General features: G+C 41.7%; 1 protein-coding gene across 3 annotated transcripts in view; it reads left to right on the forward strand.

Annotated features, from left to right (window-relative positions):
* Positions 1 to 25,909, forward strand: part of PDE5A (phosphodiesterase 5A) — a 148,555-nt gene that overhangs the window by 111,777 nt on the left and 10,869 nt on the right. For all 3 annotated transcript variants that reach the window (NM_174417.2, XM_024993001.2, XM_024993002.2), the window contains 6 exon segments: positions 2,770 to 2,895; positions 4,647 to 4,741; positions 13,416 to 13,503; positions 17,125 to 17,225; positions 18,938 to 19,015; positions 23,870 to 23,933. In NM_174417.2, coding sequence (NP_776842.1) covers positions 2,770 to 2,895; positions 4,647 to 4,741; positions 13,416 to 13,503; positions 17,125 to 17,225; positions 18,938 to 19,015; positions 23,870 to 23,933 — 552 coding nt within the window.

The following is a 25,909-nucleotide window of genomic DNA, read 5'->3' on the forward strand; positions in this document are numbered from 1 at the left end:
GGCCTTCCTGCCTTGGCGACTCATCTGTTTTATTTCAGATATTACTGTCACTATACATTTCAGATATAATTTTAGGATGATAATTAAAATGTTGCTGCTAGAAAAGATGTTAGCATCATAAAGTGCCCTGACAAAGAATCCTTCCTACTGAAAGATATGACAAATCTTCTTGTCCCTGTTGGCTTCCAGACCTTTTCTCTCCTGTAACGCTCATGGATCTCTGAAACAGATTCTTTTACTTTACCAATCTGCGTGTGCTACGCTTGTTTTCCTTTACCGTCTGTCTTTGACAAGTCACTCCTCCCACGGAATGGACAGGATTGTCCACTTCCAAGTCCACTACACTGTGTACCACAGCATACTTTTTCCTTGAAGCATGACGCAAAAGTTTCTATTCCTGGGAAAACTCTAGGACTGACTTCAGGCCACTTGGAATCCTGTTGACAGTTTATAAATTTGTGTTCTCATTTTTACGTGAATTTATTTCCTTTATATGTGTGCTTTTGTTAGTTTTGCTACCGATTGAAACTCTTGAAGGCAGGAGCTGAGCTGTGTTTTCTTTATTTACTTCCTTGCACAGAATCTTAAGTATGTTGCTCAGGACTCAGGAAGCCTTTGTAATTGTTGGAGACCGATTCACTGTACTGAGCATGCTCCCTAGGGTCTTCCAAATTGCTCACAGCTGTTCAGGAGTCCTGTACGAAAGGCCGTATTACAAGTTTGAACATTCCAGGCATAGCCACCAAGCATTTAACAGATCTGACCATAATTTTCCTAAATGTTGTTAAGAACATTCTGATAACAGAATACAAAACTGTACTTGAATCTGGTTACTAATTAGATGCAATGGGGCAGTCGTTGGGTTACTCAGTTTAACAGGCCCATCTTAGTAGAAGCAGAATCAGGAGTTCCCTGGTGGTCCAGTGGTTAGGTCCACTTAGGATGATCAGGTTCAATCCCTGGTCAGAAAACTAAGATCTCACAAGCTGTGCAGCATGGCCCCCCGAAAAAGAAGAGAGTAGTCCATTAGGAATTAGGTTTCATAATCATTTTGTCCATTATTTCCCATTATATGCTATACATGCCTATTTAATTATGTCTACAGATTTTATGATTAGTAGAGAGATATGCCCATAGGTTAAATATCTGGACTTTCCTGCTTATTTTCCCTGATTCTATATTTAATCACCAGAATTTTCTACAACAGGAGTTCCCAGGTGGCTCAGTGGTAAAGAATCTGCCTGCAATTTAGGAGACATGGGTTCGATCCCTGGGTTGGGAAGATCCCCTGGAGAAGGAAATAGCAACCCATTCATTCCAGTATTCCTGCCTGGGAAATCCTATGGACAGAGGAGCTTGGAGGGCTACAGTCCAGGGGTTGCAAAAGAATCAGACACAACTTAGCAACTAGACAATTTTCTATAAGACTTCACTGTATACTTTCTAAACATATCAAAAGAAAGTTAATAGTTCTTACTTAAAATTCTCCTAATAAGATGAACCTATTACCTTCAGGGTCAACTTTATTCAGAAATGGTCATGCTGTAGTGTATTTCAGGTCAGCACATGTCAGTCTTAGCCTTTGAAAATCCTCTGGGAAATATGGTTACTCAGGGGTGGGTAAAAGAGCTTGGGGACATTTGGGTTCCTTTTATCAGAATTCTCTGTGAACTGCATCATAGAACAGGAAGAAAGAGACCTGAGAAGAAAAGGGAGGATATGAAAGCATTGATTTTTCTGCCAAATCCTCTATAAGCAATTTTGTACCAACAAAGAAGAAACCTTGTTTTTTGGCCTACTTTTGCAGCCAATCAAACTGTGTTGAATATTATTAAAGCAAGATTCTTTTCCCTGGTACTTTTTCCATTCCCCAGAGCAATGGCTTTTGTGTATGAAATATCCCCATAAATATACATAGGGAGAAGCACATAGTTATTTTTAGAGATCCCCCAAAGCATAGTAAATCATTCAGAATCGAAGAGAGGCCGACTCTGATGATAACACAAACACAAAATTATTATGCTTAGGGCCCATGAGTCCCCAGGGATTTTGTTAAATCCACCACTTTGGAGTTGAATTAAATAAACCTAGCTTGTGAGATTTTCTGAACAGTCTGTCCTTTTTTTCTCCACCTTTTAAAATACATAGATTAAACACACACACATATACACACACACCAGGGCTTTATGTGTGTGTGTGTGTGTGTGTGTTTAATTACTTCTTGATAACCAAGCAGTAACTCTGCCTGAATATTTAAGAATCGTTTAAAGGGACAGAGACTGTGATGTGGAGTTTTAGTTTGTCCCTGGGTGTGTGCTGTGTGCCCTGCCCCCAGTCTGTCCCCAGAAGGGCCTCATGAACACCTCTGCGGACGCACAGAAAGAGGGCGTGAGAAGTGGAGAGCAGCTGCCTGCGAGCTCCCTGCGCATGGGTTCATGCACCTGTGACTGGACTGTCCCAACTGACTACACGTGGACATAGTATCTTCTAAAAAGCTAGTCTGTGCCCTGCCTTTTACATCTAATTTAGCTGGCACCGTGCTTTGCATGGTGGACTCTGGAATCAAAACTCTCAAGATCTGAATTCTGGCCCCATCCTTCACATGCACCATGGCCTCAGGCAAGCTTCCTCTCCGAATGCCAATCCCGTCATCTGAAGTGCGTCCCGCAGAGCCCTGGGGTCAGATGTACACGCTTCGTACAGTGCATGAAGTCAGTGCAGGGTAAGCGTTAGCAGTTATTTTGACTACTTACACCTTGTTTCCTAAAGGTCCTTTGCAAGTGGATTTTAAGTGTGAAGAAGAACTATCGGAAGAACGTCGCCTATCATAATTGGAGACATGCCTTTAATACAGCTCAGTGCATGTTTGCGGCACTAAAAGCAGGCAAAATTCAGGTACTGCTCAGAGTCGTTTATATATTTAGACGCTTTGTTGCTTTACAGCATAGTCTTCCAGTTGTTGTAATGTGCACTAGTGATGACTAAGAATAACACTTATTTCCAGTTAGAAGTAAACTGCCTTGTGTGTGCTTGTGCTCAGTCGTGTCCGACCCTTTTCAGCCCCGTGTGTGACCCACCAGCCTCCTCTGTCCGTGGGATTTTCCCGGCAAGAATACTGGAGTGGGTGGCCAATCCCTCCTCCAGGGCATCTTCCCAACCCAGGGAGTGAACCCTTGTCTCCTGTGTCTCTTAATTCAACAAGACTAATATGGCAAAATAATTTCTAATTTTCTTTCATATATAATATACATTGCATGTTTAAAAAAATTTTTTAAATAGCTTCATGTTAAACTTAATAGTCTTTGGCCAAATAAATACCTCCTTCAGAGGAAACTCCACTGAAGAAGGAAAAGTATCCAGCTTCTCACAGTCACATTTAAACTGCTCCATAGTAGACTTTCTCGAAAACCACTCAGTTCCTAAACTTGGCTCCATAGATGGGCCCAGGGTTCTCTATCACATTTTCTCTGGAGCACTAATTTTATAAATATCATTTCATGGAAAAGGTTTTGGTTTCATATACATGACCAGAGACTTTTACAAGGAAGATCAGTGCAGAAAAGATTCAAGTAATTCATTCCTTTCCAGGTCAGATTTTTCATATCTCTGGCCTTAGATTCTAACTTCACTGGGAATTGACTAGTTATTCTAGGTAAGTGATTCCAGGCACCCATCATATGACTGTTTTTAATTCAGAGCTTCCATGCTCTTTTTTATTTAACAAACTCTCAAAATTTTATTCTCTGTCTCGACTTTCATTTAGTGCACATTTTAACTGGCTAGAACTAAAAAAAAAAAAGTGATTGTTGTCTTAAGAAGCCATATCAAATACCATGATTATATTTTCCTACTCTAACAAACATTTATAAGAAATAAGGTGAATTTATTTTGGGGTTTGAGACAGTCATGAGGACTGTATCACTGAAGCCTCTCCCTGCATTTTGTGAATAAGAACAGAATGGTGACTTTTGTATATGCTGTAGACATTACTATGTAGAATGTTCAGAGGTCCAACGAACAGAGCTGATAATTTCACCTGTGTTTTCCTACTAATGAAGGAGAATAGTTGAGTAGATAATACAAATGGCAGGAATTAAAAATAACCTGTATTTGGCTTTGGAATATATTTTGCAACTTTTCAAAGCCAAATTTTCATTCCTCGTCTTTTTTTCCTATTGTTGGCTAGTAATCACATCTGTGCTCCTAATGAGAGAATGAAGTATATAGTAACTGGCAGAGAGAAAAGGCCACAGAATCTAGAGGGAATGCAGAAGGTTCCCTGCAAAAATTCAGGGAGAAGACAGTTGTTGGAAGTTCGGATTATCCCACATGTATGTAGATAATGAAGAATTAAAAACATTGACTGCACATGGACAGATTGTTGATTATGTGAGGCATCTTAATTTTTTCTGTTGATAACAATAACCCCATTCTGAAGACTGGGGTTATTACTGGGGTTATTATCATTGAATATGACTGATTCAATCCCTGCAGGAAAGGATTCTAGCGCGAGTCCTCTGTGACTAGAAAGAAGCACATATGTAAAGTGCTGAGGACAAAACCACATGATGGGTGGAAAGAGGTAGCTAATGTGCTTTACCAAACGGTTCTTTCTCGTTCTCTCCCCACGGTCTTCGGTCACGTAGAAGAGGCTGACGGACCTGGAGATACTTGCACTGCTGATTGCTGCCTTAAGCCATGATCTGGATCACCGTGGTGTCAATAACTCATACATACAGCGGTAAGACATCTGCCCCAGCGGCAGAAGAGGGTGTTTCTTTTAAATTGTAGGGCTGTCTTGTTAAAAGTAGAAGCCATGGCAAATTCTAATGGTACGAAATTTCAGTTGGTCTGGGTCCCGTAACATACTCTGGTTTTATTTAAGGGAAATGGAAAAAATAATGCAAGTCCAACATCACATCAGGAACATCTCTGGCCTGAAGTTTGAAAAGTATTTACATTGAGAATCTTATTTCATTGGATAATTACCAGGAGTTTTGCTTTAGTTTATGAACACCAGGCTTAAGAGCTTCATTGGAAAACTATTAAGACTAGTACAGAAAAGGTAGAATTTCACCCTGGAATAAAAGATAGTACTTGAAAAAGTGCTTAGCTCGATCCTAAGTATTAGTAAGTGTCATCCGTAAAGAGGCTTTTGGTCTTAGTGAAGGCAGTAGACCACAGTATTGGCAAATCTGGGCTCTGAGCTCAGACCTGGATTCGAGTCCTCCCCCTCGCCACAGAGTCCCTGTGTGATCGTGAGCAGAGGTGCTCACCTCTGCGAAATCAAGATAATAGCATTCCTACTCATAGGGTGGACATAAGTTTTTTTAAGACATAACGCACATCACTACCAGGTAGAATGCCTGGTCCATTTTTAAGTGTTAAAATGAATCTTAGCTTCAGGTGCTAGTGATAGTCCTGTCGTCATCAGAAGCCTGCTTCAGGACTGATTTTGAGAGTATAAGATACTAATTCTTCAGACAAGTTTTTCAGGCTCATTTGTGGGCCATGTGTACATAACATTTGCAATGGCAAATGCGATACTAAAGGTGATCATCAGATTTATGACATCGTAAATGCTATCATGACATTTTTATTTTCTTGGAGCAGATTAGTTGAAAGCATACATTTCTTGGCGAAATATCTTATTACTGAACATTTTTTAAAGTATGCAAGTGATTCAGCTAATGCATATATCTCTCTAGGATATTCCAGATATCTGATATCTTGAGAGAACTTCAGAAAGTTCTCTAATCACATGCCCTTTATCTAAATACAGTAGGTGGAAAACTTGATGTAAAAAGAACTGTAGCAATGTAGCGACCATGTCCTCTTCTGACCATTGATGGGAAAGGATCGCAAGCTCTGGCCTGGCTATCGGAGGCGAGCTGTTTCCTCTCTAAAAGCTAACGTTCTGGAGAACTGACTGCGTGACGCGCCCTTTGCCCTCGGCGCTCTGTCACGCACTGTGGTCCTGAGCCTCACATCAGCACGGGAGCAGCTATGAGAGGGAGCAGTGATGCGAAGAGACGTGTGCCGGAGAGTCGCGAGCAGGCCGGGGGCCAGCCAGTGGGGCCTCCTCCTCTTCCCTCAGCCCTGAGCATCCTGTCATCAGGGTATAGACTGTTACTGTATGGCTGGCCATACTGCCATGCTTCAGAGTGAAAAAAGTACTCAGCTATTTTTTCCCTTTGTTTATTTAAAAATAATCACCCAGAAAAAAACATCTGGAGAAACGTCATCTTCTCTTCAAAAAAAAAAGTCCTGGGAAAAAGACTGCAGGATCTTACTTCCACATATACCGCAAAGTAGACTTGCACCAAGTAATAACAACTTTTAAAAATAAATTAAAGGAGTTTCAAAGATACTTATTTTTTCCTACATCCCTGTGGTTTGAGTAGAGGAAGCCAAGAACGTCCCAGGGATGTTTCTCTTTTTCTTCTTGGTGATAAACAAGTGGTATCTCAAGGAGAATTTTCTTAACCAGGGGCCTCTTGGGAGACTGAGAGCGTCAGAAACATTTCCATATAAAGAACTGACTTCTAGAAAGGTGTACCGTGTCCAGACCTTTATCAAATATAAGGCAGCACAGAAATAAAAGTCAGTGCATCAAAAAGAGAAAAAGCCCTTATGAAGTAGCAAAGTCAGAAACAGAACTACCGTCATTTGTGCTTCTTGAAGGTCTCATCAGAAAATCTGAAGTAAGAGAGGCCTTATTTAGGAAACTGTCTTGATTCTTAATCGGGTTCTCTGGTTTCGTCCTGGCTCAGGAAGACCGCCCTTATGAGGAGCACTGTGAGGATGCCAGTGAAATACCTGTGGGGAGAGTTCACTGCCTGTGCCTTCCTCCCGCACATGGCTGGATGGTGGGAAGAGTGGTTTCAGATGGATACTAAAGACAGACAGTCACAGGAACAAGTGGCTGAAGAACAGACATCTGCTTATGTAGAGAAATTTTCCCCCATTAGGCCTGTAGTCCATATAGGAGGACTGTGGTAGATACATTTACTTGGTTAGATTCAGGATTTGTGTTTTATAAACGTAAGTATAGTGAAATTATCCTACATTTTAGGCAGATGGATAATGTGCAGTTACTGGGGCCTGTACTTTGTTAGGCAGAGAGCTATAAACGTGTAAAATTCAATTCTTGTTCTCCAGGAATTTTTATTGTCTCCTCAAACAGTGGTGACTAATGTCAAAGTATCTGGTAAGTCCTGTGTTCCTTAATAACATGGGCTGGAAGTATAGGATAGAGAAGGAGATGGGTCATGATCAGCGTAGCCCATCTTTACTGTTAATGGAAGAAGTCAGAGTTAAGTCGGATCTTTGAAGTGAGTAAGATTTGGAGAGGAGAGAACATGAAGATATTCCAGAAATACCATGAAATGGGCATTTTCATTGGCACAGCAGTGATGGCTAGCCTGACTAGTCAGAATGAAAAGTAAGAGTATGAAGAAGCAGAAGTTAGAAGACCCTCTAGAGGGAGGGCTAGAAAACCAGGCTGTGCATTTTATTTGGTGTAGTGACCACTGAGTGGTTAATGGCATTGCTTGAGAAGAAAAGATCTGAAAGTAAGGTACAAGGTAAACAGGTAATAATTAGAACCACAGAGGTCAGCCAGAAAGCTGTTAGGGGAAGCCAGGTGTATATGAACATCACATATTAGCTCGAGGAAGGAAGAAAACTGTTTAAATCTAATACTGAACAGTTAGTTATATGCAAGAAGGAAGGGGGAAATCATAACCCTGGGTCCAGGAAATGAGCAATGATGAGTGTGCCACTGATGAGTGGGAGAGAGCTGGGAGGTGTGTCTGAATGCTGTGTCCTTGGCGGGGAGCACAGAGGGGAGAGGAGCCCAACAATGAGGAGGATAACACAGGATGGTGGTTAGAAGAGGTAGGATGACCAAGTGAGGTTTTTTTTTTTTCAAAATCAGAGATTCAGCCAAACCAGAATGAAAGAATTTCCTGGTAACCACAGTCCGATCACGTGTGTGTGTGTCCTGGAAGAACTCGCCCTGCACCGTGGTCCCCGCTGCTCTGTAACAGAGGAGCAACAGTGAGCTGGGTCATGAAGGGGCCAGTGGTCACAGAGGGTCAGCAGGACCTCAGAGACGTTAGAAGGCAGCAGCACAGGAACCATAGCCCGTGAAGTTCAAACTGGGCAGAGTGTACTTGAGCCAGGAATGAGGTCATCCTTGGTAACGCTGGAGAGCCTGAGAGACTGGAGGTCTGGATATGAAGAATGTGCAAGTTCAGTTAGTCTTAATGTCAGTAGCTAATAATAATAGTAATAACAATAATAGAAGTTAACCCTCAACACAGTCATAGCTTTTAGCCTTGTGGCATTTGGAACTCTTTCTAGCACTTTGTATATGTGAGTTCAGTTAGTCCTTAGACCGGCCTGAGTGCACATTCAAATCCTGACTCCTCTCACTGTGTCTTTGAGCCAAGTCATTTAAAATGCCTGTGTCTCCTTCTCTGTACAGTAGAATAGTGATGGAAGAATACCTGTCTCACAGGGTTTCCTATAAGGATTAAGAAGTATAAACAGATGCAAAGTGCTTGGAACAGTACCTGAAACAGATTATCTGCTCAGCAAGTTTTAGCTGTTTTCACAGGGGTATACTATTAATGACATACAAGAGCTCAAGATCTTGCTCTGTCCCAGAGAGGGACAGGGACTAGTAGAGAGACTGCCTGGTAGCAGCTCGAGAAGGGAAAGTCTCCTGTTGTGAAAAAAAGACAATCGGCAGAGTCAAGGAGGTCAAAGAACTGGAGTCACAGGGTGAAATGATTCATCAGCTTGAGTATCTGTGATCCCAGAGAACAGGAACATAAAATAAGCCCTGACTGACAGGTGATCACGATGATTTAGAGAGAAATTGTGAAGCTGAGAAGTAAATGGTTTGGCATGGGTTACAAAGAGTAGCTAAGAGATTTGAGCCCAGAGCAATATATATGGATGAGAAGTCAGATTAAAGGATGGCTGTTAGAGCCAGTGAAAAGGAATACTGTGCTGGGGCGGCTGTGTTTTCTCCCAGCACTTTCATTTTCTCCTGATTTCTAAGGCACTGGTCTGATTTCCGCACCAGCGTCCTTACGCCGCCCAGAGATGGAGCAGCAACGGGAGGAGAGGCAGGGAGGGTGTGCTCACCCACGACTGCTCACTAACAGCGGTGGGGAAGAATCCCCCAGCAAGAGTGGTTTAAAGTGTCCTTGTGGCATGACCTCGAAGGAAGTGGCGATGTGGCCTCGTGTTTAAAGAGTGAGAAAGTGACAGGACAGGGGATACACTGGTTTCCATGAATATCTTTGTAAAGACAGAATTTGGGGCATTTGTCACCCTGTCATTGACTCATAAATCCATAGTTTTAGAACGTAAGTAAAGGTAAACCATGTGAGTAAGCATGTAAAAATGTAAGTAAGTTTGCATTTGTTTATGTCACAAGCCAAGAATCTTCTCTAGTGTGAAACAGTCCTTTCTGCATGGTGTAAAAACGCAATATGCATTCTAAATTTTAAACGTGTTTCCATTGTAGCTCCCTGGTTGTGTTTCCAGTCTGGCTGCTAGGTCGGTGAGGAGCTGCTGTGTGTGCAGAGTGCTGTAGGTCACGAGCCAGAGTCACGCGGTGAAGAAGATGTGTGTGAACCCCGGCTCTGCCAGTTGTGTTGACCTTGAACAAGTTAGATGATCTCTCTGAACTTTAGGTTGTCTAAAAAAACAAATGCTAAAATGCTGTCGTGACATCTAAGGCTGGGTCACCCTGGAGCAGAGCCTGGGACAGAAGCCGGGTGCATACAGCTTAGGGGTGCATGTGACCCCAGGGGGCAGAAATGCAGGCCTGAGGGTGGGAAACAGAGAGGACGGGAGGCCAGGAGGAGGACGAGGGAGCCAGATGTCCGCGCACACGGCACCCGGTGCTCACTGCCGCCAGCAGCCTGTGAGCGGTCCAGGACAGGAGACGCAGAGCTGTCTGCAAACAGACGGAGATGAATGGGGAGGGGTGGCTCTCCACCCGCGCGGTATCCCGCGGTCACAGCTGACCTCCACAGGCCTCACCGCCTCACCCTCCTGGCTGAGCGGCCGAGTGCAGAGTGCTCCTGTGGGCAGAGATGAGGTGTTCCCGCGGGGCGGCGCAGGCGCCTCCTCACAGGCTCCTCACGCCGTGTGTCACAGCAGGCCTGGTGCTGGATGCCCTGACAGCGGCTGCAGTATAGGGGGACTGAGGACTTGACGTGGTGAGCTAAAGCGTCCTATACGAGAGTAACGTCAACACTAAGTCAGCTGCTTAGCACAGGGCTGGACATGTTACAGCAGAGAGTACTTGTTATCATTGGGGAAAAGAAATCTACCATACTGAAGAGGAATACAATCTAACAGGTAACAGACTTAAAAACAACCAGCAGAGTAAAACAGATGGATGTACTGAAGTTTCTTATATAAATGGAAGTAACAGGCACTCCAGAAGCTTTTCCTTTCCTAGGTGAAGGGCATGAGGAAGGCTGCAGTAGTTTTACTGGAGTGTAAACACGAGTGGTTCTAGTGGGTCTGGTCCGAGTGAAGAGAAAACACTGTTGCCACAGCAGAGACGGTAGACTCCAGGCAGAATGTGAAGGGGATCACGGGTCTGTTTACGCTGGGCCCTCTGTAAGCCCAGGCCATCTTCCTGGAGACCACTTGCACGGCTCAGATTTCCAAGTGTGCTGATGTGACCCAAGCCTCTCTAGTCCAGACATTTATACCCATGTGGCTGGACCACAGCCACCCTAAAATCAATACATCGAGCGCTCATCTAGTCAGCCTCCCTCCTTCACCCCCATCGTCTCCTCCCTGTTGCCCTGTGTCAATAAATGGCAGTGCAGGAACTTAGCCTCTCTGCTTTCCCCCTTCATCTCTCTCATCACCACTAGTTCCCACCACCAGGACTCACTGCCAGCTCCTGACTCATCTACCTCCTTAAACAACTCTCTCTATTTGGGATTCTACCAAGCCCAGTAGAATCCCCAATTCTACCAGATCCACTCTAATCCAGGCGCTCTCTCACCTGGCTACCAGAACAGTTTCCCACTGGGCTCCTAACTAAATCCCAGTAGTCTCCATGCATCTCCAGAATGGTTCCAGCGCATTTTTCTTATAGATTTGCTTGTTTTAGTTCATCTCACTGTCTTCCCTTTGTCCAGTGATCAGCACAGGATCTGACCCATGGTACAACTTACTAGATATGAAAGGAGCAAAGAAGACAGGCAGGAGTTACTTTGGGAGCAAGGTTACGACAACGACGAGACGTGGCAGCTTGGGAGTCAGAGCGTTGGTGGTGGTATGAGGAGATGAAATTACCCATTCTCTTACCTTTATTTCCGTTTTACTGTTTTTGTTTTCCCTTAAGCTACTCTCACTCTTGGCTCATTTTTTCCTGTGTCACCTCTCTTCGGTCTTGGGTGGAGTCTCTATCTTCAACAAATGAAATACAAAGTAAAATAATGATTCATATAGTAGTATAAAGGAATGACCAATCAGTTGTATTATCTAAGACTTGTATGATGCTTTACAATTCATAAACCCCTGTCCTCTAAATTTAAGAAACAGACTTTCAGGAACTATAACTTTTTCTGTTGTTTTGAAAGAACAAATAGTGGAAATGGTGCTTTATATTCCCACGTGAAGGGTCATGAGAACTAGGAGATGGAGGACTCTGCTTATGATGCTTCAGAACTTGATTTGTGACTGTTAAACATAACGAACTGACTGTAATATTCCCTCCTCACCCCTTTACTCAACATGGGCTTCCCAGGTGGCGCTAGAGGTAAAGAACCCGCCTGCCAATGCAGGAGATGTAAGACATGTGGGTTTGATCCCTGGGTCGGGAAGATCCCCAAGGAATCTTCGTGAAGGAAAGGAAATGGCGACCCACTCCAGTGTTCTTGCCTGGAGAATCCCATGGACAGAGGACCCTGGCGGGCTACAGTCCATGGGGTCACAAAGAGTCGGACACGACTGAAGTGACTTAGCACGCACACACCACTTTACTTGGCCAAATGTTCTCTACCGTTTCCCCCAAGTTCAGCACCGAGTCCTGTGCTGCAACAAGCTGCACCCACAGGGGGCTTTTTCTAACTTAGCTGTCTCCTTCCTCCCTCCAGTGGGGCAGACGTGCACCCACTGTCCCCCGTTCCCTTGCTTCTCACCACTCACAGCTCTTACATGCACATGCACAGAGACGTGGACATTCAGCCTTATTTCAGAACAAAGACTTATATGGAAATTGGTATTTAAAATTTTTAAGTAATTGCACTTTTGGACTACAAGGAGATCCAACCAGTCCATTCTGAAGGAGATCAGCCCTGGGTGTTCTTTGGAAGGAATGATGCTAAAGCTGAAACTCCAGTACTTTGGCCACCTCATGCGAAGAGTTGACTCATTGGAAAAGACTCTGATGCTGGGAGGGATTGGGGGCAGGAGGAAAAGGGGACGATAGAGGATGAGATGGCTGGATGGCATCACTGACTCGATGGACGTGAGTTTGAGTGAACTCCGGGAGTTGGTGATGGACAGGGAGGCCTGGCGTGCTGCGATTCATGGGGTCGCAAAGAGTCACACACAACTGAGCGACTGAACTGAACTGAACTGAACTGCACTTTTTTTTTTTTAATTTTATTTTATTTTTAAACTTTACATAATTGTATTAGTTTTGCCAAATATCAAAATGAATCCACCACAGGTATACATGTGTTCCCCATCCTGAACCCTCCTCCCTCCTCCCTCCCCATACCATCCCTCTGGGTCGTCCCAGTGCACTAGCCCCAAGCATCCAGTATCATGCATCGAACCTGGACTGGCATCTCGTTTCATACATGATATTTTACATGTTTCAATGCCATTCTCCCAAATCTTCCCACCCTCTCCCTCTCCCACAGAGTCCATAAGACTGTTCTATACATCAGTGTCTCTTTTGCTGTCTCATACACAGGGTTATTGTTACCCTCTTTCTAAATTCCATATATATGCATTAGTATACTGTATTGGTATTTTTTGAATTGCACTTTTGAAATTGTAAAGTATTGTTGGTACAGCTGTTTCAGGATTTTTTTTTTTTAATGTGTAGAGAGAGTAATCCTTTGTTCTTATTCCTTCTACTGTTATTATTTTAATAAAAATTAAAACCAATGAAATTGTTCATACTTTGAACGGGGAGCAGTTACACTGATATTTGAAAACAATTTGACTCTTGACATGTATTTCCCAAAGATGACCTCACTGTTTCCAGCAGAAGGAGAGAAAATTGTTGGATTAATTTTTATGAAGTAGCCTCTTTTTCAGTTAACCAATAACAAGAAGAAATTGATAACTGATATGTTGGGGAAATTGGTCATATTTTAAACTTTTTTACTCTTTCTTCAACTGTGTTTCAGAAGTGAACACCCACTTGCTCAGCTCTACTGCCATTCAATCATGGAGCATCATCATTTTGATCAGTGCCTGATGATCCTTAATAGTCCTGTAAGTACCTAGTTTATGGTTGTGGACTTTCAAAAGAGAGTTTATAAATTCAGTTTTATTTTTAGTTTTGGATTTATTCCCAGCATCATAAATTCTTGAGCATGCTTTATTCCTTTTTGGGTAAGAAAGGCAAAGCCAAAACATTTGAGATCTTCACAGCCTTACTTCTCTAGAAACCAAAACTGTCTTAATGTTGCCTGATAAGGAAAAACTGGTTACTTACCTCAGTTTGGTTATTCCAAATTAGAAACAAACAAAACTGGTATTTTATGGTTCTCTGTTAGTTCTGTCTTTGTTTTTGTCAAATGATGTGGTTTATACTGCTCTCAAATGTCTTTCACAGGCAATACCTTTTCCTCTTTTTCTTGAAACTTCTGACCACTAATAAACATTTCTGTTAAGGAATAAAGTTATTCAGTGCTGGCTAAATGAATATCAGTGTAAGAAAGCATGTGATATGCTATGCCAGTCATATTTATGTTAAGGAAAATATTAAAATGATACACACCAAAATATTCACAATGGCTGTCTCTGTCTACTTAAATTATTAGCTTTTTTATTTTCTGATTCGGACTTGTTCATTATTCACATTATCCATTGTATGCACATATTACCTTTATAATAAGAAAAAAAATGAAAGTTGTAGACTCTTATGTTGAAAAATCACAATGTGTGGTATATAATTTTAAAGCAATTTTATCTCCATCTCTTTACATTTGCCCACTGGGTTCGTTCTTCCCTGAGCCCTAGAAAACTTAAGAGGCTTATGACTTTTGTGGTGACTCTTTTTAAGTCAAAGCTTTCTAGTTACCGTTTTACATCACAAAATACAGCATAGTTTTCAAGTTAGAAACCAGAATGTTCAGTCCTGTGGAATAGTACAGATTCTGGACTTGATTTAAAGCTTCGGGTCCTCTCTTCCTGCCCTGGTTGGCCTCTTCTGTCCCTCCTTAGGCTTCTTTTGACACCTTCCTTACCCTCGTCCCCACGTCCTGGAGAACAGGAAAGAAGGGGGCCCGGAACACTCAGCAGACTGGTGCTCTTATGCCTTTCCCCCTCTCTGTGCCTCATAGGTGTCTAAAACAGGTTCTTTTCTTATGAGTAAGTCCATGATCGTGGCCATGCGCCCTAACTGTGGGCTTTTCCACTGACGTCCCCCTTAATACTCGTGGTCACCTCTCTCCAGTGTATCACCTTATGACTTCCTCCTCAGCTCCTGGAACTCTGCGTAGTGACTTTCATCTCCTTCCTGCTGTGGTTCCTTGGCCCTCTTTGCGGTCCTCTTGAAAAGGACAGGACTTAAAGGGACCTAATGCGTCCAAAACTTAGAAGAGGCAGGCCATCCTGAATGGAAGCAACCTCTCCTTCCTACTCAATCAGAGGGTCTGGCCAGCTTGGGTCTTGCCTTTTCAATTTGCCAGACGGGAATCAGACATGCGTGCACTGTAGTCCCAACCCACCCACCCAACTCCAGGAGACACAGTGACTGCAGGCTGCTCTCTCTTACTTGAGGCAAGAGGAATGCCGTCCTGCCTCAGTGTGGGTGAAGGGCTAAGAGTTATGTGGCCAGTTCTGGCACCTCCTTGTAAATTCTGCACATGCTCTAGTAAGACTGTCTGCTACAGATGTGACTTTTAACAAGAATTAGTGTGTGACTGGGAGGTAGAGGGATGATGTCGGTAAAACGTACAAATTGTACTGTTTCGTGCACAAGTTCTCTTGGGTTAGGTGTCAGAATTATGGGAGCTGAATTTCAGCCTTCAGAAAGAAAGGAAGAAACGCTCTGCTTGGCTCCTGCCCGTGCAGCCCTTTCCATCGTTACAGGAGTCCTGGAAGTGGGCACTTGCCCCGAGAGGCACGCCCTCGCCCTGGACTGCGCTGGGCCGGGGGAGGGGGGCTGCTCATCCCCCAGTGCCTCCCGTGATTCAGCCCCGCTGTCTCCGCGGTCCAGTTCTATGTGCACTGCCCCGGGCCTCCATAAACTAGCATTTCCATTCAATTGTTTTTGTGCTGCTTTAGTGTCCTCAGAGGCAGCTGCCAGCCTTGTGAGCCTGGCCTGTCCAAGTTACCTTCAGATGTCCTAATTCTTGGTTTGTTTTGCGCTCTGGTTTAAAAGTTGCATAGGCTTTGAGTGGTCTCCCCCAGTACTGTTTTTCCCATACACCATGTTATTTTTTTAGTGTGTGGTTTTTCTGAACGGAGACTTGTCAGGAATGTCTATGTTGAATGATAGCAGAAACATCTGTACCTTCGTTGGAGTTTGCTGTCTTTGCCCTTCAGCTCAAACTTCATTTTTAATATCCTATTTAGTTTTAAGAAAATGTGCTTAACCTTTTTCTTAAAAAGCATATTGTACAGTATTCCTATCACACTGCTCTCTGTTATCAGATGACATAACTTACTATGTAATATATTATAACATAAAAGGAATCTTGCTGTATATATGGCTGGCCTCATATTATAAGACCCATCTCTACATTCTCTCTTTGTAAGCACCAATACATAAGAATTTATAGCTTTTGCTCATGGAAGGGAAAATTAAAATATAATACCAAAAGACATTTCTACTTTTTCATTTAACATAGTCTTATCTTAAATAAAAGTATCAGAACCTATCTTCTGAACAGTACTGTTTTGTCCAGAATCTAAAGTGATTTAATATTTAAAACTAGTATTTCTTGTATAATCATAGATTATTAATTAGACTTATATCACAGTTTTGGCAACTAGTTATCCTCTAACCAATGTCTGACCCCAGCTCAGCAGTTTTCTCTTCAGAGCAAATCCTTTGCCTCCACACTCTATTTCTAAGCTTCTGGGTTTTTTTCCCTCAGCGCTAAGGTTTAGGAAGCACATCTGACTCAATTTACAGATGTTGTTTTGAGTATAGTCTGAGTACCCAAAGTATGTTTTACTTAGTTCAAGATCGGTGAGTCACTGTGCTTTAAATTACAGGCAAGAAATTTTAAAAATGGTTACGTAGCAAAAACTTTAGATAATTTGCACATGGATTAGCCATCTTTGAGATTCTCCTTATAGATGTTTCAAGCTCTTCCTTTCTTGAGGAGGCACATATCGCTCATGCCCGCTACCCATCTATACCGCACATGTTCCTAAGAATAAACACTCTTCTCAATAAGAAGTTAAAAAATATAAATCTGCACCAGAAGTGTTATTGGATTTGTTACAGAAGCCAGAGAAATGATTTTTAAAATAATCATTTACAGTTTCATCCCTCTGTTCTTCACATCTATTAATATAGATGTTGATTTTTCAAAGTTTTACTTGCTGTCAGATTTAGCAGTTAACTTGCCCAAGGAAAAAGGTATATAGTCATTAACTTTTGGACCTGGACTAAAGCCAAGAAGTACAAGAGTTGGAAAAACATGCTTACTTTGGTCAATGAACCACCATGAAGCTGTTTTTTCCTCAAATGACAAGGTGGTGGGGTGGGTGCATCAAGGGGAAACATTACTTCATGGTATTGACTTGTGTAAGTAGATGTCCTCTGTCTTCCTGAGTTCAGAATGTGTGTAAGAGATACGACTATATTTTCAGATTTTGTGCTTAGCAGCAACATCTCCAAGTGGAGGGCTTATGATGGTTTTCTTTTTTATAAAGGGCAATCAGATTCTCAGTGGCCTCTCCATTGAAGAGTATAAGACCACCCTGAAGATCATCAAGCAAGCTATTTTAGCCACAGACCTAGCACTGTACATAAAGTAAGTTTTAAGACATATCTTGATAAATAGATTTTGGGTGTGTTTGCATAGTTTCCAACTTTAAAAACTGCCATTGGGATATTTTTAGATTATAAAAACCAATGTCCTGGCAAAGCTGTTTATCAAACTATGGAGCAGTTTGTTAAACAGGACACCAGAAAAGTCTACTTAATGCTAGAAATGACAGAATACAGAATTATTTCTGACATTTGTCTTTGAAGCTCTGCACAAAGCAGATAACCATCTCAAGGTCATTCTAAGCTTGGCTGGCCAATCTAAAGAATAGAATAATGCCCTCTAGAAAGGGCACCTGCTTTTCCTTCTGTCCCTCACTCCCCCAATGTCTGACCATTTCACAGTCCCTTAAACTGTTATCCAAGCCCATGTGGGCAGGAAAAGGAGTTGAGTGCCAAACAAGTAAATCTTGTTTCTTTTTATTGGATTTTGGCAGATGAAGAGTATTAATGTAGAACCTTATAATTAATGAAGTTAACGACTTAAGAATTAAAGTATGCATTAGAGTGTATCGGTGATGTAGGTGTGTGTTTGCATAACTAAACTTACTTTCTAAAAGAAAGGAAGGATGTTGCTGGGTTTGGGCAGCAGTTTGTTTCCCACGCAGAGACTGAGCTCTCTGCTGCATGTGTGGGGGTGAAGGCAGAGCGGCATTCATGCTCACGGGATTTCCTGGGAGCAAGGGCCTCTCCCCAGCTGTACACAGATGCACACTGTGGTTTTAGCCACTCTTGAGAAGTAAAAACAAACAGAACAGGCACACAAAACCACATACCAGATAGCCACTACTGTACATCTAAAAGTGACTTACGTCCGAAAGAGTCTGTTACCTTGGACTTTGGAGCACTTTAAAGTTAATTAGGGTAAAAAAAATACATATTGTAAATTTCAGCTCAAAATGACTGCAGGATAAAGACTGTCAAGTTACCAATAATTTGAAAAGTACCTGAAACCACAAAGACTTCCTGACCTTTTCAAGCCACAAGGGTCTCCCCTCTGGATCCTTCTGAAACCTCTTTTCATCTTGGTACTCAGTCACAGACAGGCACTTTTGTTATGCAAGTTTCTCTTACGAGTGTCCCGTGACTTTGACTAGTTTAAATGTTATGAAAAGAACTCATGTCTCGGCATTTTCCAAGATGCTTATCCATGTTGAGCACACGGAGGTGTTCACTATACAGTGAGCAAACATCAGTTTATACTGGGTCTTTCTTTGCTTCAGAAGAACTTCACAGCTTTATACTAAGATATATTTTGGTATACAGTAAAAAATTATGTGAATGAGACGTATAAAATTAAATTGAAACCATAGAGATCTTGCACCATATGCAAAATTTCTTAAATCATTCTCAGCATCAGATTTGATGAAACTCACCTTGTTTCATTTTCTTAAATCATATTCAGGAATTGAAATTTCTATTACTTGTGACCTTAGTTAAAAGTGAGTTAAGATTTAATATTTCAACCAAAGAATATGGTAGAAGAGAGGAAAGTAAGGTGTTCAAGATTTTTATATGATTCTTATATTGGTATATATTCTGATTTATAAGAATATATGTAACAATATAAGATTCTTATTTGAGAAGAACCACTAGATTCTTTTCCCTGAAATTTTACTTGATGAGCCTTTGTTGACCAAAAAGATAAGAGCTTAGGGGACTCATCATAACTACCAAATATTTTTCTTTATTTTAAAGGAGACGAGGAGAATTTTTTGAACTTATAATGAAAAATCAATTCAATTTGGAAGATCCTCATCAAAAGGAGTTGTTTTTGTAAGTAGGATTACTATCCTTAAAGCTGGCTTTGCTATCCAATTAATTTTATTGCGATTATTTGTTACAATGTGATAATCTTAGAGGCTGTCAGAATTCTTACAGATGTTATACAAAGGGCTAAATAGGAGTATTTATTTGAAAATAAATGCATTTGCAAATTCAAAAGAGTAAATTACTCTTTTTGTCCTAGAAGGACCTTTAAATGTGGTAGAGTGTCATACAAGGCTGTAGAGTTCCCTTGTTCACACTCACAGTTCTTTTGACTGGAAGACCTGAAAATGGCATCCTGAAGACTCCTGGAGCAAGAACACGACTGTGAAGTGTTTACTTCTCTTACGTGATGGCAGAGCAGCAGTCAGACCTTCAGTTCAGTTGGCTGCTCAGTTGTGTGACTCCATGGACTGCAACTCCCTGAGCTTGCTTCCCTATCCATCACCAGGCTTCCCTGTCCATCACCAACTCCCAGAGCTTGCTCAAACTCTATCAAGTCAGTGATGCCATCCAACCATCTCATGCTCTGTCATCCCCTCCTCCTGCCTTCAGTCCTTCCCAGCATCAGGGTCTTTTCCAGGGAGTCAGTTGTTCACATCAGGTGGCCAAAGTATTGTAGCTTCAGCTTCAACATCAGTCCTTCCAATGAACACCCAGGACTGATCTCCTTTAGGATGGACTGGTTGGATCTCCTTGCAGTCCAAGGGACTCTCAAGAGTCTTCTCCAACACCACAGTTCAAAAGCATCAATTCTTTGGTGCTCAGCTTTCTTTATAGTCCCACTCTCACATCCATACACTACTGGCAAAAAAACATAGCTTTGACTAAATGGACTTTTGTCAGCAAAGTAATATCTCTGCTTTTCATATGCTATGTAGGTTTGTCATAGCTTTTCTTTCAAGGAGCAAAGGTCTTTTAATTTCATGGCTGCAGTGATTTTGGAGCCCAGGAAAATAAAGTCTTTCACTGTTTGTATTGTTTCCCCATCTATTTGCCATGAAGTGACAGGACTGGATGCCATGATCTTCATTTTTTGAATGTTGAGTTTTAAGCCAGCTTTTTCACTCTCCTCTTTCATCTTCATCAAGAGGCTCTTTAGTTCCTCTTTGCTTTCTGCCATAAGGGTGGTATCATCTGCATATCTGAGGTTATTGATATTTCTCCCAGCAATCTTGGTTCCAGCTTGTGCTTTATCCAGCCCAGCATTTCTCAGGATGTACTCTGCATATAAGTTAAATAAGTAGGGTTACAATATACAGCCTTGACATACTCCCTTCCAAATTTGGAACCAGTCTGTTGTTCCATGTCCCTTTTTAACTGTTGCTTCTGGACCTGCATACAGGCTTCTCAGGAGGCAGGTAGGTGGTCTGGCATTCCCATGTCTTGAAGAATTTTCCACAGTTTGTTGTGATCACACAGTCAAAGGCTTTAGCAGAATGCCTTAGTAGTCAATAAAGCAGAAGTAGTTGTTTTTCTGGAATTCTCTTGCTTTTTCTATGATCCAACAGATGTTGACAAGTTGGTCTCTGGTTCCTCTGCCTTTTCTAAATCCAGCTTGAACATCTGGAAGTTCTTGGTTCACATACTTGAAGCCTGGCTTGGAGACTTTTGAGCATTACTTTACTAGCGTGTGAGATGAGTGCAATTGTGCAGTAGTTTGAACGTTCTTTGGCATTGTCTTTCTTTGGGATTGGAATGAAAACTGACCTTTTCCAGTCCTGTGGCCACTGCTGAGTTTTCCGAATTTGTTGGCATACTGAGTGCAGTACATTCACAGCATCATCATTTGGGATTTGAAATAGCTCAACTGGAATTCCATCACCTCCACTAGCTTTGTCCATAGTGATGCTTCCTAAGGCCCACCTGACTTCACACTTCAGGATGTCTGTCTCTGGGTGAATGATCACACTGTTGTGGTTATCTGGGTCATTAAGATTCTTTTTGTATAGTTCTTCTGTGTATTCTTGCCATTTCTTCTTAATATCTTCTGCTTCTGTTAGGTCCATACCATTTCTGTCCTTTATTGAGCCCATCTTTGCATGAAATGTTCCCTTGGTATCTCTTAATTTTCTTGAAGAGACCTCTAGTCTTTCCCATTCTCTTGTTTTCATCTATTTCTTTGCATTGATCACTGAGGAAGGCTTTCTTATTTCTCTTTGCTATTCTCTGGAACTCTACATTCGAATGGGTATATCTTTCCTTTTCTCCTTTGCCTTTCACTTCTTTTCTTCTCTCAGCTATTTGTAAGGCCTCCTCAGACAGCCACTTTGCCTCTTGCATTTCTTTCTTGGGGATGGTTTGGATCACTGTCTCCTGTACAGTGTTACAAACCTCCATCCACAGTTCTTCAGGCCTCTGTCAGATCTAATCCCTTGAGTCTATTTGTTACCTCCACGATATAATGAATGGTGAGGGATTTGATTTAGGTCATACATGAATAATATAATGGTTTTCCCTACTTCTTAAATGTAAATCTGAATTTTGCAATAAGGAGTTCATGATCTGAGCCACAGTCAGCTCCTGGTCTTGTTTTTGCTGACTGTATAGAGCTTCTTCATCTTGGGCTGCAAAGAATATAATCAGTCTGATTTCATTATTGACCATCTAGTGATGTTCATGTGTACAGTCATCTTGTGTTGCTGGAAGAGGGTGTTTGCTAAGACCAGTACGTTCTCTTGGGAAAACTCTGTTAGCCTTTGCCCTGCTTCATTTTGTACTCTAATGCCAAACTTGCCTGTTACTCCAGATATCCCCTAACTTCCTACTTTTACATTCCAGTCCCCTATGATGAAAAGGACATCTTTTTTTGGTGTTAGTTGTAGAGTCAGAGCTTCAGGGTTCTGTTTTTCCTCAGCTGTTTTCCCTGTCCCTCCCTCCCATCCTTAGCTATTTCTATTACTGCCTTTACCGTGACAAGAACCAGACCATTAAAAAATAACTAAGTGAATAATAAAGACAGAAGTGGTAATAAGACTGAGGACAGTGCTCTACTACAATTTTATAACTAACATCTCTTTAGATAGATAGGTGTCATTTCACATGCAAACAAACATACACATGTCCAGCTGTCTGTTCACACAAATGTCATGCTTCATGTAAGAGCCTCAACATGTTTTTTAGAGCAATGCCTTAGAAAAGTATACACACACTACTGCAATCTGTGACCAGTTTTTCCCAGTAACAAAAATGGAATCCAACCTCAATTCCAAGTCTGTGCCACCGTTTTCACTGCTATACTCTCCTAACTTCTGACCTCTTGCAGAGAAGCACTCAGTACACCTAGCACTCAGGTTGCCTCTTCCACTATTCACTGTCCAGACACTGCATGGTCTTCTTTGGGGAAGACAGTTTGCATTGGCAAGCATTATTGGAATCCTTCATGATTAAACATTTCTCTGGTGTACTCATTACCTGCGATAAGAATTGGTATAAGAGAGTCTGAGGCCAAAAACCATTTTCTTTGTGGCCTAATATGGTTAGGGAAGATGTACTTTTATTTAGATTGTCCTCTGATTGCAGCCATGAAATTAAAAGATGCTTACTCCTTGGAAGGAAAGTTATGACCAACCTAGATAGCATATTCAAAAGCAGAGACATTACTTTGCCAACAAAGGTTCGTCTAGTCAAGGCTATGGTTTTTCCATTGGTCATGTATGGATGTGAGAGTTGGACTGTGAAGAAGGCTGAGCGCCAAAGAATTGATGCTTTTGAACTGTAGTTGTTGGAGAAGACTCTTGAGAGTCCCTTGGACTGCAAGGAGATCCAACCAGTCCATTCTAAAGGAGATCAGTCCTGGGTGTTCTTTGGAAGGAATGATGCTAAAGCTGAAACTCCAGTACTTTGGCCACATCATGCGAAGAGTTGACTCATTGGAAAAGACTCTGATGCTGGGAGGGATTGGGGGCAGGAGGAGAAGGGGACGACAGAGGATGAGATGGGTGGATGGCATCACCAACTCAATGGACATGAGTTTGAGTGAACTCCAGGAGTTGGTGATGGACAGTGAGACCTGGCGTGCTGCGATTCATGGAGTCGCAAAGAGTCGGACACGACTGAGCGACTGAACTGAAGAGGTACAAGTGACGCAGTCCTTTACCTTGAGTGTTTCTATATGTGACAGTGATGGCCTTTTTGCCTATGTCTTCAAACAGATTGAAAGAATTAGATGGCAGGTATTTAGACCTGACATGGAAAAACACTACCCCAAAGAGAAACCACTTCCATGCAGTAGTCACGGTACTGAGTTCTAGAGCACCTTGTCACAGCCCCCAGAGTCCAACATGGTTTTCAGCTTCTCTAACAAGAGAAGGAGTAAAGAGCACCATCTCCTTTCATTTCCCTCTTCTCTCCAGCAGGTACTGTTCAATAATTTAAAGACTTTTCACATGGGAGCCACAACGTGTGCTGAGTGAACTAGGATGACCCATCACAGTCCTTGCTGTCATGGGGATTTTATCAATAGGATAGTTGATGTTTCACAGTTAATTATTAGTAATCAATGTGTTTTCACCACACTGTCACTGAGAATGGAAGGCCAAAGTAAAAAAAATAATAATAGCAGGCAAGTTTTTGCTCAGAGGTTAGTAATTTCTCTCCTTCTGCTAATCTGGAGATACAACAAGGCAGTTTGAGGGCGAATTCCAGTGGTTCACTGGGTAACCAAAACAACTGACACTGTGATACCATTGTATCAGTTCTGCTTCTATATAAATTCTATTTCGGTTTCTTCAGTCTTTGTAAACTGCCATCTCTGGAGTTTATGGGGTTTTAATTTAACTTTTTATCAGTAACTAACTACTTACTAAGGTTTATATTCACATAAAGGTAAACAGGAGTATTGGACCTCTTTTTCCTTAACAGAGCGATGCTGATGACAGCTTGTGATCTTTCTGCAATTACAAAACCCTGGCCTATTCAACAACGGGTATGTTGTTTAGTGATGAAAAAGTAGTAATTAAAAGTCAAAGTATGTGATGATTTGAGAGAATAGCATTGAAACATGTATATTACCATACGTGAAACACATCGCCAGCCCAGGTTTGATGCATGAGACAGGGTACTCAGGGCTGGTGCACTGGGATGACCCAGAGGCATGGGATAGGGAGGGAGGTGGGAGGGGGGTTCAGGATGGGGAACACATGTATACCCGTGGCTAATTCATGTCAATGTATGGCAAAACCAATACAGTATTATAAAGTAATTAGTCTCCAATTAAAACAAATAAATACAAATTTTTTTTAAGTCAAAGTATGAAAAACCTTTACTCTTAAATGTAGCTTTTAAAGTACTTGGGAAACTTTTAATCTAAACTTTAAGTAGTATTAATAGCAGATAATTGGACATAAACACTTTTCTTTTTTAGAACACTTGTTATGACTTAATAATTATTAACACAGCAAAAACCTAGCTGTTGATAAAGTTTAATTCCAGTACTGTTTTTAGCTCAGTTTTTTTTTTTTTTAAGCACATCCCTTTAATAGTCTTAATAATTAGAAGACACAAACTCCATTTTCTTGGAGTTAGCCTACTAGGCTGTACTTCAACTCTAAATAGGCATTAACAAGTAGAACTTAAACATTTCTGGTGCTCATAAATATAGGACATGTTGATATAAGATATGCAGAAGGTGCTAATTAGAGCCCGGGGTCAGGTGGCTAGAAATATATCGTCTCTCCAAATAAGTCAGTGCCGTAGCCTTGTGCTGAGGCATAAAGGCCGTAGGCTAAACATAAGGGGGGCGGGGGGTTTCCACGCGATGATGTGTATATTGTGTTTGTTTTCTGAGACTGCATTGTCGATCCTAAATGTACTACCTGAGATTATTGACAGTTGCTGCTGGTCACAACTATGGGATACATAGTCATGGAGCCCAGGAATGACAGGCTCGTCTCCTGAACCACGTGCTGACAAGACAATATCAGGAATGCACTCTCCAGGTGCCAAAGATGACATGCCATAAGCACGCGAGAAATGTCTCTACAGACCTTCCTGCTCCATAATAAGTAACACTACATGCCCATTTCAAAACAGGAAAGAGAATGGACGAGGAAAGAATTTCTTTCTTTCTCTTTCTTTTGAATCAGACTCTGAAAACATAGTGCAGTGAAGCTGGGGTCCAGACAAAAAGCAGCACTATAAAGCCGCTATAATTAAAACAGTTTGGAATTGGTATCAGACCCGTGGACACAATAGGACACCGAGAACTGCATAGAACACTTACATGATTAAGATAGCATTGCAAATAACTGGGGGAAAGACAGACTTTACTAAATAATGTTAGGATGGTTTTCCCATCTTCCATAGCCAGATGGCAAAAGATGAAACTGGATCTATTCTGCATACTTAAATTCCAAATGGACCATAGAGCTCAGTGTAGACAATTAAACCATGCAAGTACTAAGTAAAAACATTTGTGGATTCTTTTATAACTGAGGAGTGAAGAAACTTTCCTAATTACGGCTCCATATGCAGAAACAATAAAGACTGACAAATTTGATTACATGAAAATAAAAAATTAAGAAAACTTTTTTGCATGACAAAGACACAATAAGCAAAAACAGACAATGCTGCTGCTGCTAAGTCGCTTCAGTCGTGTCCGACTCTGTGCGACCCCATAGACGGCAGCCCACCAGGCTCCCCCGTCCCTGGGATTCTCCAGGCAAGAGTACTGGAGTGGGGTGCCATTACCTTCTCCGAACAATGAGAAATAGGTAAAAATATTTACAACTTTTATCTGATAGCTAATATCCATAATATCAAAGAACTTCTTAAACATAAAGAAAACAGCTAACAATCCTACTGGAAAATGGGCCAAGATTTGAACAAAAAGTTGATAGAGAAAGAAATGCGAATGGCTCTTACTCATTTGAAAAGGTCTCAGAACCTCAATCACAAGGAAAG

The sequence above is a fragment of the Bos taurus genome, chromosome 6 (assembly GCF_002263795.3).
Source record: "Bos taurus isolate L1 Dominette 01449 registration number 42190680 breed Hereford chromosome 6, ARS-UCD2.0, whole genome shotgun sequence".
Lineage (NCBI taxonomy): Eukaryota > Metazoa > Chordata > Mammalia > Artiodactyla > Bovidae > Bos > Bos taurus.